This window comes from Trachurus trachurus (assembly GCF_905171665.1).
Source record: "Trachurus trachurus genome assembly, chromosome: 1".
Classification (NCBI taxonomy): Eukaryota; Metazoa; Chordata; class Actinopteri; order Carangiformes; family Carangidae; genus Trachurus; species Trachurus trachurus.
In genome coordinates this window covers 19,243,192-19,259,670 of record NC_139891.1, presented here as the reverse complement: position 1 = coordinate 19,259,670, position 16,479 = coordinate 19,243,192, and the positions used below count along the sequence as shown (strand labels likewise).

Sequence of the window (16,479 nt, the reverse complement as noted above, 5' to 3'; positions counted from 1 at the left end):
GTTATTATTAATATTAGTAATGTTCTGAGGGAGTCTATTCAGATTTTTCAAACCATTATTTTGACACTATAACAACATTTTGCTGCAAACACTCATGTATCTTGTCCTGAGTGCAATATTGAATCCTAGACTTGTAACTGATTATTTCTAAATGACAAAATCGTATTCATACAATACATTATGGCGGTGCAGTCAATCCTATAGCACAGAGATTCAAACACTGAAATAACATGTTAAAAAACATAATACGTGCCTTAAACAAACAGGGAGTTTATTTGCAGAAAACCACTCATCAATAGTCTGCAAGGCTACATCAAGCAGAGCTTCATCTCTGCTTTGACACATTTTACTGGAGGCTACAAGACTTATGTGCAGGCTACAGCCCAAAAACTTTATTTTCAAAATATATATAACCAGGCCCATATTGTTGCATCTCTATGTTATAGCATAGTTAGTACTCTCACAGTCAATTCTGAATTTACAGCAACTATATAATATTCAGTCTGTGACATATTACTTCATCTATTTTCCATTCTACAAGATACACACTGCTCCACAAGAAGACGAAAAACGAACCATAAGCCTTTTTTAAGGGTGATACGATACAATGAATATGTGTATTGTCAAACTATGATACTTCATGAGAGGTCACTGTGCCTCCTAAACCTTTGAGAAGGATTCTTGCATGTTTCTGTACCCAAAAATAAACAGACAAAAAAAACATGAATTCATGACAAAGAGCAGGCCTTGCTAATTCTGCAATCTGTTGAAAATGGACAAAAAACAGAAGTAAAATTGCTCACCTTGAATGAAATAATGGAGGGATGGCAATTGGAAACATTTTTTACAAAGAAAAACCCAGAGGAAACACAACATCAGACTGAGTTGAACTTCCATAATATAAATAATTAACTAATACAAACAGTTACTTTTCGAAAAGGGAGATGACAGATGGACAAAAACTGTTTATGGAACATGTTCTATTATTTTACTCTCCTCACCTCCAGAGAGCACAGAGGCCACTGCATTTTCCTAAATGCGCCACAAGAGTGAGCCATTTAGCAGTTTTGAACTTAAAAGTCCTTTCTATTTTATATCTACTTGTTTCTTTTCAAAGAATCTACACAATGGGGAAAATATGTAGGATCAGGTCATCACAGAAGAGTAATAAAACTGTGGCTATTTTAGCTATAAAACATTATGCAAGGCATCTAGTGATGACAAAGGACTTTTTTTTATGGTTGATCCTTTTATGGTTGATCTTCTAAGACAATGATAAACCTGTAAATATTTAAGTATATTCAGTGTAGAGGATCAATTCGGTAGGGCTTTATCAGTCTTTTACATGCTTTAAAATCACTGTGATGCTGTAATATCGCTGCAAACTCCGTGAGATGAATATAAAACACAATTGCTTGCATGTTTTAAACCTTTGCTTTAATGGCTGCTGTTTGTCTCTCAAAGGGTCCCGTAGCTGCTGAACCATGTAGTCTGAACTCAGCTTAGATCATTTCCACGGGCTCAATGGGGACCGTGTGAACTGCTGCAGTTCAGGCTGAGGGTGGCGCACCAAGCCAAAGGATTGTGTCGGGGACCCTCAGAGGTCACCACGGGTCAGAGCGCAGCGCCTGACAACACACACACTGCTGCTGCTGCTGCTGCTGCTGCACACTGAGCTCCTGTCACTAATTAGGCCTCATGGCTGCCGGTTTGTTTGTATTCTCCTGTAACACACTGGTGTACAGATGTTACACTGACAACACTGGAGCAGAAAACCAACAGCTGATATAATAACACCCCCACATCACAACTCTCTGACATATTCTACTGTATATTTAACCTGTGTATTTAGATGTGCCTGAAGTTGCACAGCTTGCAATACACAGCATTAACCATTCAAACAATAAACTGTAAACATACATAATCAATATTCATACTGTTCATGCAACTATTTGAAAAATGTTGTGTCCCTAAATACAATCTAAAGTCTGTAGTGTGCAATAGTAGAAGTAGTGCCTGCTTACACCTGATTGACTTAAATTCATCTGAACACTTCCACATGCACTTTTTCTTATTTTATCTTTTATGCAAAATAAACAAAGCGTGGATTTATGGATGCTGTTGACTGGCATTAATCAACCTGTAACATCATGCAATAGAGGGACACTTAAAATGAATATGGCAAATGGTAACAGAGAGCAAAAGGTGCATTGAAATATCACAACATGGGAGTAAAATGAACAGTTGGTATTGTTCGGTCAGTTGTAGCCTATAGGAAAATAATCCCCTTGTACCTACAGCATTGAAATGAACTGTCCTCAGTCCTTTAAGTTGATTTTATCTCTAGGTCCCAACATCATAAGTGATTTTTTTGTTGATTTAATTTTATTTCTTTATCTTATCCAATGTTATTGTCACAAGTAGAAGCCTTTTTCTCATCATGTTTCAACAGTGGCTCATTAAGATCTTCCCTTGCACCACAAATTAGTGACGATGGGACAAATATATTTACAACACATCTTCAATATCATTTCAAAATAAATGTCCTTGTTTGACTTGTGTTTGCGCAGAGGTTTCAGCCACTCTGGCTAATCCAGACAAACTACATCGTTTAATAAGATTAAACCGTTTTTTTTAATTGTAGGAATAATTTTGCTCATAAAGTGAAAACAACAGCAATTATGGCACCAGGTCACAGAGGTTGGTCAAAGTTTATATATAAAATACAGCGCAATAATAACGCAGTGATCTGACATCTGTATTTTGCACGGAGAAAAATAGAGACATGATAAATGATTATTTGCTACAACATATAGTTGTCAGATTATTTAATTAAAACGGAAATAGAAAATGAACATCAAAGTAGCGCGATAAAGAAAAGTCCTGCGCATCATTTGGTTTTGGTTCTGACGCAACGCTCAGAGTTACAAAACCGGTCAGCAAAAACTTCCAGTATTTAATTCAGTTGGTTTAAAAAAAAGCAGCAGCGCACAAGTCCCTCCATATTTCAAAGGACAAACACATAAAAAAGTGTTAAAAACTGCACAGTCAAGTAATTGGATTTTATGCCCCCGTCCCGCTCGCTCGCGCTTTTCTCTCCATGGTGCTCTAAAAACTCTCCAAAACGCTTCAGATGTCTTGTGAGCTTTTCTTTCTCGATCTCCGCTGCTTTTTTATTCTTCGACATCGCTCACAGGATCAAATATCTCCAAGCACGGTTAAAGTTTCGAGATTAAAACGATCTCAGTGAAAAAAGAAAAGAAAAACAGAGAAAAGAATCGGAGCAAAGTGTTTTGGCGCATGAGAGCAGCGTGAATCTGTGAGAGGGAGCGCACACAATAAACCTGTTGTTAACCTTGCTGTGAAAATATGTTTGAAGAAAACAGCCAATTGTTGTATGAAATGTATTCAAGTATAAAATAATGCCCTTTGTTTGGGGGGAAAAACTTCAGCAATGTGAGGGTACAAAAGTCCCCTGTGGCATTTACTAGCACCCTTTGTGCACTTTGCGCTTTGGCGTCTCCACTTGGCGCATTACCCAGGCCCCTTTAAACGCGATTGTTTCTTTCTTTCTAATGACATTTACCGGATCAAAACATGCTGTTAATTCGACCAGAAAGCTTCACCCTTCATAACAATGGCAGTATAATTTCTCCCAAAGTTTGTTAAGTTGACCGAAATTAGGCAAATGAATAGGGGTCTCCAGGCTACCCATCTTGCAGGTGACGGGGAATAATGCGCGTTCACACCAGCTGCATTCTTCTTTATTTCTCCCTTTCTTTCACAGCATTATTAAAATTTAGGCCAATGAAACTATTCATTCGACTGAATAGACATTTTCTTATAGGATAATAGGATACAAATTGAGCCTCTCCAAAGAGTCTCCAGTGGTGGGTAACCCTCGTGTGCCAGAGGCTGCTGGAGACGCTGGCCCTGACGCAGACGACGCTCGTGTGCCAGGGCTAATCACACACCTGCCGAGGAGTCCAACAAAATAAAGAATGTAAACAAAAAGCTTGCCATCTCTCATAAAAGATGGACGTGTCACCAAGTCGTGTGAGAAACGCCGAGAACAAACGGGGGGGACTCCGTCTCCAAAAGATCTCCCCTGAACTTGGCGGAACAGCCTATTAAAGGCTTACTTAATTACTCTAATGACACTGGACAGGCCTTAAACTCGGACCGGGCTTGGATGAGAGTTAAGATCGCTTGCTGGGATTTGTAAACAGGCGATCGTGTGAGAAACGCGAGTTGGAAGAAAGAGGGTTTCTTTTTTCGCCGGCTTTGTTTTCAGTGCGCACAGTGCGCCCCGCCGGATCAGGCGATCCCAACGCTCAGTTCTTATTTCCCGCCTGGGTTGTTACTATGCAAATAATATTCCGAAAGTAATCACGTGTCTTTTGAACAGCCACGTGGATTAACAAAGCAGGTTTGCCCCCCTGCTAGCCCATGGCTTTGGATTTTTACTATTTCTTTAACTGATCCTAAATGCACACATTTACCCAATGCATGGTTCTAATCCCATGGAATAATTTACACCATGAATGCCAGAGTCCCTCGGACGGTCCCTTTATAAGTCCCAGCTTTCCCCTCACACCTCAGTCTGCTTCATCTCCTGCCAGAGGGACACATCTCTCCAACTTCCAGCTGAACTCATTTTTTAGACTTTTGTCAGAAATCCGTCGATGGCATCTAAGATGAAAGACAGGAAGGTACGCGCTCTCTGTGCGCTCTGCATCTTGAGGACTGAAACATTTTGGCAGCATGACACTTTTAACACTTTTTAGTTACGTTTTGGAATTTTGTACTTCGCTGATTTCAAGAAATATTTTCGAGCATCTATTTGGAGTCATGTTTACGCCAGTGGAACAGAAATCTACTGAGCACCAGCTTGTGGCGAGAGACCGAGGCGCTTTATTGACGTAAAAGAGCCAATCTGACATTTACGCAGCATTTGGTGACTGTTATGTAGCTGGTGAATTGCGTTACAAACACTTATATTGCGTTAGATTAACTCAATGATGTATTAGCCGTGTCTATCAGGACCACTGCGTTTAACAAACTGGCCGGTGCGCAGATGTCCGCCGCGCGCTCTGGAGCAGCAAAGCGCGCGGCGCGCAAAACTCGCAGTTATTGCACAGAGCTCATCCAACCAGGCCAAAATGTTTCATCGCTCCTTTTACACGTATCTCATGTTACCTTTGGTGTGTTACAACATCTGTAAGTGAGATTACTGGACATATTTCATGTTTTCATGTTGTATCTGTCTGTTTTTTCTTAACAGAGAACTCCAATCTCTCACAAAGTCATCGAGAAACGAAGACGGGACCGGATCAACCGCTGCTTAAACGAGCTAGGAAAAACGGTCCCGATGGCACTCGCAAAACAGGTAGTGTAAAATATCTTTTATTTGTATACGTTTGTGTATTTGTAGTTTATTATTTCTGTCGCATTTATCATTTTCTACAAAAATAAAGTCAAACATTTCATAATACTGTATTTTTTTATGTTTTGGCAGAACTCTGGAAAACTTGAGAAGGCTGAAATCTTAGAGATGACTGTTCAGTATCTACGAGCGCTCCACTCAGCGGATTTCCCCCGTGGGAGAGAAAAAGGTCAGAAAACTCTTCACGCAGCCTCTATTTGCGCATCTCACCACAATCTCCTGTCAGCAGAACCAAATGTCTTTTCTTCGTGATGGTTTTCAGACTTGGTTATTAGAGTATTTGGATACTTTTAGTTCAGCCCTCTTTTATGTAAGTCACCTGGATCTAGTTGGTGAACTTCTGGTTCTCTTTTACGCACCGGGGTCAGACCCCAGCGAGTCTGTGAGTCAGTTCGTCTTGGCAGAGTTGTAATCCGCTGTTTACTGTGTTTGATTCTATAGGTGAACTTCTTGCTGAGTTTGCGAACTATTTCCACTACGGATACCACGAGTGTATGAAGAATCTGGTTCACTACCTGACCACAGAGGACAGAGCTGAAACCAAAGACATCAAGTACGCACGGATCCTCGCCTTCTTACAGTCTAAGTCCCGTGTGGTCACCGAGCCTGTTTTCGGCTCTGTGGGCTCGATGCCGGAACCGTCCGACTACCTCGGCCAGCTGCACTCCTCCCCGGAGCACCAGAGCCACAGTCCGTCCGACTCCGTGTACCAGCAGAGTCCACCGGGACACTTCTCTTGGCACAGCTCGGCGCGCAGCCCGGGCATCTCGTACCCCACAGTGCCGCTCTCTGCGCACACGCAACAGCACGGTGGATACTTGTCACCAGTGCAGGGACTCGATCACCATTACTTCAACTTCATCGGCCACACGCACGCAAACACGTTTAGTTTGCACAGTGCGCAACATGCCATGTAAATACGTCCGCTGCTTTTGTTATATTTTTTATTTATGCAATTGTGAATGATGGAAATAACTCTTGTACATGTTGTGAATAAAAATTTCTGATTCAAATTCAGTTTGTTTCGTTGTCATTTACGCTCATCATGACTCATCAAATAACAATCAGCTACAAGCCTGTTGCCTTCTTGCAAGAATAAAGTGTTTGGAAGGGAAATCTAACATCAGATGAAGAGAGGGAAAACAACACAGCAGCTAAAGTTATGGTGATTTTGGCCTGGTGAGTAGAAATATACAGAAAACGAGATAGCAGCCATATAAGCGTTTTTTATTTTAATTTTAATTTAATTTTAAAATATTATTATCATGTTATTATAGAAAATTAAACATCTCTTGTGAACTTTGACAGTTCGTGGTGGTGATAAAACAGGAGAGATAATGGAAGGAGAAATCTGTGCTCCAACTTGGTGGGTTTAGTATTTGTTTACCAGCTATAAAGAAAATGCTATAACTGAGTCTAGTTCCTCAGTCTGGTCCAGAGACTTGTTAAAGGCTGGTCTGTGGGTTTACTGGTTGACACTGGAGCTTCCAGGGGGCAGACATGAGCCTGAGTCTCACTGAGCCACTTAAACAAACCTGCAGTTAACAAAACCATTGATTCATCCAACCAACACCCCCCTTCTTTAAAATTCAAAACTGACATTTCATTCATGACATATTTGTAGCTGATGAAGTGAAGACTTTGACACAGACACTATAGGATTCACCAAGTTTCGTACTGAAGGATTTAAGATTAAAGTAATCGTGATATAGTTTGGTTGGTTTTTCCAGGATCTCAAAGATTTACAGAAGAAAATGTGACAACAGGATAAAAGTTGTCCCCCTCTGAACTTAAGCCAAGTTTTACTATTTCCATATATTTAGGCAAATGAGGTCAACTATTCATCAGGATTAAGCAGGGATGTTACACAGGAAAGAGAGAGCCAGCCTGCATAAAGGTTTAAGTTTTGTTTCTCAGAGAAAATTGTCAGCAATGCTTCACTATCACAAACCATTGAATGAATGAATGAATGAATGAATGAGTGTTTATTTCGATCACAGCATCAAAATTTCAACAAAACAAATTCAAGGTAGTAACAAATACTAACTATACCGCTGGTCGAAAATTAGGAGAAATTAACCTGCTTTTGAGCCTTGGAGAGTTTTCTTCCCCTCACATTGTGCAGCAGAGCCACACTGGGACCAGTTAGAGGCTCTTTGCATCCCACAGAATAAGAAATTACTCTGATCAAAAGACAACTGGCTCTGGCAAGCTTGTGTCTGCTATGTGACCACAGCATCTCAATAACTGCATTAAACTGCTCCTAGGCCCCACTCTGTTTTTCTTTAAGTGAGTTGTGTAGCGTTGGATTGTTAAAAAAAAAAAAAAAAAGAGGTAAAAAGAGAAAAGAGCTGAGGGGAAACTCCTTGTTGTTTCCTTTAAGAAGAAAACCAAGGAGCCCCATTGTGGTGCATGTGAAAGGGGAACAATCTCTGCGTCCTTGTGCTTCATCCTTGAGTGATTGTGAAGAAAAATAATCAACACCATGAAATCAAAGATTCTCATTGACAGCAGAGCAAGAAAACATCTTTTCTCCTTGGTTTCTTTTAGGCACAAAGATGAAAACATTGCACATTTATCTTCATCTGTGTCATTTTTATATACTCCTGCACCTGAGCATGGGACTAAAGGTGTCATCACCAAGTTTACTTACATGTGTGGACAGACAAGGATGGACGCAAGAATCGTTTCTGGATGGACGGGCAGATGACGGATGCATGGATAAGCCCACATTAATCGCCTGGATGGTTGGATAAACCCACATTAACCGGCCCCTGACCAAAAAGACAAGCAACAAGAGGGAAAAAGAAAGAAATGAAAAACAGTGGCCACGCAGATGGAAAAGTGACAATACGATAAAAGAGAAATGGCTTTATAGGAATACTTGAATCCCTACAGCCCCAATATTGGTTTAAATCCTGACTCTAAACAGGGAAAAAAAGACTCATGTGCAGCCAGATGAGAAAGATTTAGCCACAGCACATCACATGAATAATAATAAATTGAGCAGCGATAGAAAACGGACTCCACACCATTTATTGTCATGTAAACTGAGCCACGGTGGTAAAGCTCCAGTTGGAAAATGTTTGTCTTTCGCATTAATATCACACACTGAACATTAACAATCAGCTCTTTTGAAAAATTATTCATCACCGGGATGTCAAAGAGAAACACAAAGGCCCTTAGATCTTATACTTTTACTTTGATGAGCATGAAGTCAGGCAAGTTTATAAAGAATAAACAAGTTTCCTCATCTGGGTGAAAGAGGCACAGTGATGATAAAAAGTTCAAGACTTTATAATTTCATCACTAAGAAAACACTGATATATCGGACGTCTTTTACACAGAAACTGTATTTCAAGCTGCTTAAACTAAAGTCTGCAGTCACAACACACTTCACCACCAGCCATGCTTTGCAGTCATGTCATCTTATGTTGGTGTATGTTAAAGTGTTTATAATGATATTTATCTGTATTTTTTTTTTTACACGTAGGGTATCCATGTGATGTTGTAGTACATTGTTAAAGTTAGTTCTATTTATGTCTTAGCAATTTTATTTTTAGCGTAAGGGAATTTCCTTAATGCATCAGTAATAATAATTTTTAAACCTATTTTTTTACTCTCTTTTTACCATCTTTAATGCATTTTGCCGGACAACCTTTTGTGGTTGTGGAGTAGCCTACTTCATCTTTGTTATATCAACATTTAGTCAAGCAGATGATCAACATATGTCAAGAGAAAACAGTTATTACACAAATTATAACTGAAATACAAAATAATTTGTCAGCATGATTCTGTTGATAAAGGTAAAATATTTAATTGGGTAACACTTTATAATAAGTAGGCTACACACTATTAAGCATTAAGCATTAAATACTGAATTAATCATTTAGCCTATAACACATGAATACTCATTAGTATGTAGTTTATAAAGACAGTTAAAAATGTTTTACTCATCATTGATAAGCACTAACTATTTATAAACTACATATGAGTATTCATGCATTATAAATGAAGAATTCAGTATTTATTGATGCTTAACTAATTCTTAATAGTGTGTACTTATTATAAAACGTTACCTTTAATTGTGTTAATATTGTAATCATCACATTATTAGGAACATTATGAATAAATACTGAAAGTATCTCTGTGTGCTGTTGTATTTTGCTCAGACTCTGTTTGTGTACATGCAACATGTACATGAGTCCATGTGCACATTTACATAAACTGTAGTTTACTGGTTCACAAACTGGGCAACAGGATCAAGGGTTTCCCAAGATAAATGCTGGCACAGGGATCACAGCAATGATTTCCTTTTTTATCAAGTCATTTGTGCAAATAAATTGAGTCCCATGATCATGAAATCAACCGCTGCAGTGACATGTGATGTAAATTCATTATATATTTTCATCAATCTAGCACAGTGATCCCATTATTTTTTTCACAAGAGCCACATTGGCAGTGCAAAATCAAGGGGAGAGCCACTTTTGCGACAACATACTAAGTCACCTTTGCAAATGTGCATTTCTACATATAAATTGGACATCCCACAAAAAAAGAAATAACACAGCCAATACATTTTCATTTAAGACCATTTACCTTAATACTGGGATGAGCGGAGGCATGCATGTCCTTGACTTTCTTAATGTTTATTTGTAGTTTGTTGTTGCAATCACAGTGAGGGTTTGTTAGGGTTCATGCCATACAGAACAAATAAAGATTCGTCTGTCCACTTGTCTTGAAATGTTCTGTGCTCATCTTGTATGCTTCCTATATTACACATGCCGTTTGCCTGCTCGTCCCCTCTCTGGTGTCTTCGTGCTGATTTTTGTTTGCTGCTTCCCCAGACTAATTTTCCTCACCCACTCCACTATTCGTTACAACACTGTGTGTCTGTCCGTCTGGTTTTTGAGCTGGTTTCTCTCCTTTTTCTTGTTAAAAACGGTCCATCACGCTGGCTAGCGGAGCTAACGGAGCTAACGTAGCCTGCCTGCAAACGTGCGCTGCGGTCAAGTGTTGTAAACAATGCCACATGGCTTGCGGGCTGCGTTGCCAGGTTTGACAATGCCCCCTTTAGGGATGACCTTTTTTTTTTCTTTTTTTTTTTTAATTACACTTAAAATACTTTCTTTCACCTTCATTATTTGGGTGAAGGCAGGGAGAAGTATAATTCGGATGTTTGCGTTTTTGTAGTCCAGTGTTGTATGTTTATAGCACATTAGGAAGCTATGCGAGCCACCAATTATAGCTTGACGAGCCGCATGTGGCTCGCGAGCCGCGCAATGAGTAACACTGAACAGCAACCGGTTTATTCTAGAAATCTTTTGAGACAAGATGATTTTCCAAACAGATACAAATTCTGTAATTCTGACTGTGCTTAGGTCGATTTCCTTCCTACTCAATAATGACAAAGCATCTTTCATCATGTGTTGTATGATGTCTCTGATAAAGACCACAGACTGAAATTATTTGACTGCTGAATGAGGTGTTAACAATGATAATCAAACAGAAAAAAAAGGTTTATGCCTTTTTGCTTTTCTGGCACTTTTTTCTAATTTGTTTTTTCACTTTCTAAATACTGGACACTTCACCTCTTTAGGCTTAGAAAAAAATCTGGAAAAGAACAATTGGAGACAGTGAACTGTTCTTGACTGATGTCCACACAGAGCCTGAAACCTGTGCCACGTTTTTGCTTAAGCCAATAATAAAGAAGTAGTCTGGCACACTGTACTAGAACAGCATATTGTCAGTTTTAAGACACAAGATATAGTTGTAGAGGGGGGAGATCGGCTAATGTTAACCAGGTTTCAGTCTTCTCATCAAGCTCTCTGCAACAACAAAGCAAACAATAATATGTTTGGTCCTTTAAAGTGTCACAAGCCAAAACTGTTGTAAATTTGTGCTGCTGTAGCCTAAAGACCCATAAGTGCCGATTTAATCTTTGTACCCGTAGGAGCACTGAAGTCAGACAGTTAGCTAAGCTTCTGAGAGGACAACAGCAAATCTTCTTTCTTTCATCATAGTGTAGTGTAGTGTAGTGTGTGTGTGTGTGTGTGTGTGTGTGTGTGTGTGTGTGTGTGTGTGTGTGTGTGTGTGTGTGTGTGTTACAGTCGTTATTTGGGAGCAAAGCCAAAGAAGTACACAAGCTGTGAGAAATCCAACAGCCCCTCAGTCTGGTGGCTAATCAAAGTGCTCCGGTGGATCTGGATCACCTCAGGATGGTCGTCTGATCTAGGGCATGAAAAGACAGACAGAGAGCAGGGGGAGGAGGGGCGAGAGGGTGAGAGGGGAGGACGGGGGTGAGACAGAGGGGAAAGAAGAAGAGAGTGAGAGGAACAGAATCACAGAGAGTGCTGAGAAAAAAAGGGGGAAAGGGATGAAGATCATTCCCACAACAGATACCACTATCTCACAGGGTTTTAAAGGGCCCCCTTTCTGTACTCCCCCCCTCCCCTCCTAGCCCCTCCTGCCCTCTCCCTCTCTCTCTCTCTTCCTCCCCCCTCCTCCCCTCACCAATAATGCCAAAACTTGGCAGCCAACCCAGCAAATGAGCAACAGTTTCCCATCAGAGAGAGGCAGCAGTCCTTACTGCCTTGGCACCGGCGATGTCTGAAGAATGACGGGACTGTAAGAAGAGAGCAGACATGAATGGGGTCTGTTAGGAGAGAGAGAGAGTGAGAGAGAGGGAGAAAAAAAAAACACATATCAATGCCTTTTGATTGTCTAGGAGTGATTCTTGTGAGAGCACATCACTGAGCTGACAAGCCGGGGTGTAAAAAGTGGTTGTATTTGATCTGATGATGTGTATTTTTCATGGGCAGAGGAGGGTGTTTCTGAAGGGTCATAAGCATTTATCAGTTTTCTAGACACTCCCTTTGTGTTGCGCTTATCCAGGATTAAAATAAAATGATGTTAAGTCAGACATATCTGCTATAAAAATCTGAAAGCATTTGCTATAGGAGGACTTTCCTAATTCATCTCTGCCCCCTGCCAAGGGGATGAGGGCTTCACCTTTTTGCACTTGGCACAACCCTCTATGTGTTCACCAGCAATGCCATCAGATTATGCAAATCCATGGAGATGTCCTATTCAACACTACCTCCATTTAGAACTGAGATATTTGAGCCAAAAATGAATAGAGTGATAAAAGAGGCAGTGTTTTAGAGGAGCAGAGCAGGAGAAGGGTCAAAGACATCTCCGAAGTAAATGAAAACATAATGAATACTGTACAAAATATCCCACTGTGGACCATCATTTCAGTCACGCCCTCACTTTTCTCACTCATCTTTTTTTCTGTTGTTTTTGTGACGTTGTGTAGAATACAGTTGCCCCCACAGACAATCCGAGAAATATGGAGGTGGAGAACAGCATGGGAACAGCACAACAAGCGTGCAACAACACACTATAGAGGAGAGCCGTGAGTCAAAGAAACAAAAAGAAATACAAGAAACAAAAAGAAACAAAAATTGGACCAAACGCTTTGTTATTCATGGGAAAAAAAGAGCAAGCTTGTTAACTTACACAATTAAGGCGTCATTTGCCAAGAGAAAGTGCAGGTCTTTGTTTTTGGGGGGACAAAAGGTTGAGAGAGCGTGTTTTAGATCGGTGCTGTGAGTTTCATGAGGGTGGGTTTGGTTATCTGGCGTGCCACAACAAGGGACACTTTTGTCATGAGCACAGACAGTGTGACATCAGAAAGTGCTTGAGATAAATCAGGTAATTTTGCATGGTTGTTAGACAAAGAGCACCATACATTCCAGTTCCTGTGTGTGTTTATAAAAGGAGTATGAGTAAAAAGAGGAGGCAAAACACCATGTGAGTAATTTCACAAGACGTCTCCAATAGAGTGGCATAATTTATGTTTTAAGGCCTTTTTGTTAAAGACTAATGGCATTAAGTTTGACAACATCAATAAATTATTCATATTTGAAAGAATGTGTTAAATTGAAGAATGTCTTAATAAAGTTATTTGCCCAATTTTGCACTCCTTTGTAATAATAAAAATAGGTAATATGGTTATGAGAAATAATAACTTATGTAATAATAAGAAATAAATATTGACAAAGGCAACATTAATCCTACTTAGAACCAAAGTTTGTACAAGTTCATCCTAATTTTACAATTTACACACAATAATGATTTAAATCTCTTCTGAATGAATAATCCCAAATAAATTCAATGCCCCTGAATAATCATTACTGATATTAACTGATTAATGATGTGTTACTGTGAACACAAAGCAGTGCTGTCTACAACGATAAAATCTACATGTGATCTTTTCATTTGATACATTTTCACTGGATCTACTTCTTCCAGTAAAATAACCCATTTTCAGTGAAACAGTAACAGAAACTATTTAAGCTCAGAAAAGCTGCGGTTTAATATTTTCATTAGAATTTTCGGATAAAATTAACCTCACCTACAACTGTCTACGGACGGAAGTGGGAATCTGTTATGGTGGGAAACAAATGAATACTCATTAATGGTAGGCTACTTGATTTATACTTGAGTATTTCCACCACCATATACTATTCCACTACATTTCAGAAAAAAAATGACATGCTTCTTGCAGTGATTTTATCTCTTCAAAACCATAGTAGACAACTAGAGGCTTATTAGCTATGTTGTTACAAAAAACATTCAATTTTATAACTAGTGTTCATAAAAAACAGTTTCTCCTCCTGTGGTCAAACAAAAAAGAGGAAAAGCTGTTTCTTGCACATGGGTACAGTTCAGACTGCCTGTTGGGTTGTAAGCTGCCCTCATTTATTATTTCTAAACTCATCGACTTCTCTTTGGTTTTACAAAGAGAAAGTTCTTGATCTCCAGCAGCACTGGATTTTTTTCCCCTGGTTATCTTGGGACTCAGTGAAGTCTGAGAGTTGTCCTTTCAGTCCCTCATGCTGCACCTGTGAGGGTTTCTTAAGAAAGACTTAAGTCTGAACCACTGATGGTTCATTCCTGCCAGAAATCGTTCTCCAACATAACGCTTCAGTGGCGTGTGCAGAGTATAAAAACTGACAACGTGAATCAGGAGAATGCAACGTGAAGCTTTTGGGGGAATCTGAAAAGCTGTGTGTGTGTGTGTTGTGGTCAGGCGGTCACAGCTGAGGCACCTGACAAACTTGACGCCCCAGTCAACTCTCTGCGGGGCCAAAAAGAAAGGGTAAATAAAACCCAGAGGTCCTAATGTGCTCCCTGTGCGCTTGGCTGGACTCATGAGGGGCGAGCATGGTATGTTCGCCCTTTTGTCCGGCGAGATGACGGCCGCTCCTCTGTATTTAGCTGCGTCCGGGGGCCAGCGTAGGGCCAGCGAGGGGGAGACCCCGGGGCTGCGGGTCAACCTCTGAGGTCACGATCTGAGTAACCAATCCAGAGAAAGAAATAAAGCAGAAATGAGATTGGCAGCCAGTGAGACTTCATCTCATGTGACTGCATTTGGTCAAACTGAAAGAGATCCAGCCAATAAATATTCTCGTGTGAATGTTGATAGTGTGACCGAACGCTTTCATTTTAAACTGAAAGAGCCTTTTTGATGGAGAGGGAGCTTTGGGATAAAAGAGGAATGAAGCAGAGTGAAAGAAAAGAAAGAGAGCAGCAAAGCAATGCTCAAAAACAACACACACACAACATTGTAAATTCAAAGAATGTTTCCTCTAGTTTTATGTTTGCAACAGTCAGAGCGGTCGTTTTGGTTGTGGTCATCGTGGTGGTGGGCGAAGTGAGTCAGGCCCTCAGTGACCTCACTGCGACCTTCACAGCAGGGCACCCATGTCCGACACCGAGATCATGTAGCAACACAACACAGACCATGAGAACAACAGCTAGTTAAGACAAAAATGTCACTCATCCAGTGTCAGTTAGACTGAAATCTATTTGATACAGAGTTACATTAACTTTGTAAAAACATCTACAAAACCAGAAGAACGGATTTGACCAAATGCCTTGGGAGAGCTGATCGGGAAAAATAAAAACGGTTCCTCCGAGAGAAACTTCCATTGCAGATATTGTGTGATGGTGATATGACTGAAAATGAGAGGGAGACAGAGAGAAGGATCTGAATACAGTGTCTTTAAATCTTTAGGCCACCAGGGTGCACTCTTGATTCTGAACCTTAAAAAGAGACTTTATTCATCCCGACCCGCTCACACTCAGAACAACAAGCTGGTGCACAGTGAGTTTAAGTGTAGTTGACTGAGCCAAAGTGAGTGAATGAAAATCCACATTTAGTTTGTTTATAACTTCAAATTGTGTCCTTTCTACATCCAAGACTACATCCAAAAATACAACACTTGCTCGAACTAATACCGAACAAAACAGGTGATGTTAAATGAATCATCATAGCCTTTGATTCAATGAATCAAAGGCTATGATTAATCTAAATCTGACTCGTGTGCTTTTCATGTAGCTGAGGTGTTTTTACTCACTGTCCATGTTGTTGTGAACGCTGGACTCCTAAGAGTGTTGGCTGGCAGACTCTGAGGATGAGAAGATAACAAATATTCATTCATTAAAACATAAACATAACATATATTAATTTAAACAAGATTCATTCTTGGCCATTGCAACAGTAGCGCTGAGTTAATCTGAATTAACAGAAGAATATCCGTCTGAGCTGAACTGCTTCTATATCAGCACAAGGCCAACACACACACACACACACACACACACACACACACACACACACACACACACACACACACACACACACACACACACACACACACACACACACACAGAATGTGTTAATGCCCATTAGGAAAACAAACAAGGGCTTGAGGGTGCATCATTCAGAGCTATCTGCTGCACTCAGAGTTGGCAGCTCTCCCTGCCATCGTGCCAACATTGCGGTGACTCTCAGATCCATTCAAAGCAGAAACAACTAAATTGATCCTCTGAACAGAAAGATTTGACCTTATTGGTATCAGACATTTATTCAGCAAGTCCTCAACCTCATTTAATATTATATTCAGAGTGAATGCACATAACTTTTGGAAAGACATCCTGCATGTTACGTTCAAAGATATTTAAAA

General features: G+C 40.1%; 2 protein-coding genes across 2 annotated transcripts in view; one reads left to right on the top strand and one right to left on the bottom strand.

Moving 5' to 3' along the window:
* The window catches only part of acsl1a (acyl-CoA synthetase long chain family member 1a), a 109,339-nt gene extending 93,486 nt beyond the window's left edge, over nucleotides 1-15,853 (bottom strand). The window contains exon 1 of the mRNA XM_083975791.1: nucleotides 15,850-15,853. The gene's annotated coding sequence lies outside the window, so the exon portion shown is untranslated. The remainder of the gene's footprint in view (nucleotides 1-15,849) is intronic.
* On the top strand, nucleotides 4,541-6,363 carry helt (helt bHLH transcription factor; the record flags this gene model as incomplete). Its single annotated transcript, XM_083973102.1, is given in 6 exon segments — nucleotides 4,541-4,556; nucleotides 4,559-4,663; nucleotides 4,666-4,712; nucleotides 5,285-5,389; nucleotides 5,519-5,615; nucleotides 5,888-6,363. Coding segments are annotated over 6 exon segments (846 nt in total).
* Nucleotides 15,854-16,479: the final 626 nt, after the last annotated feature.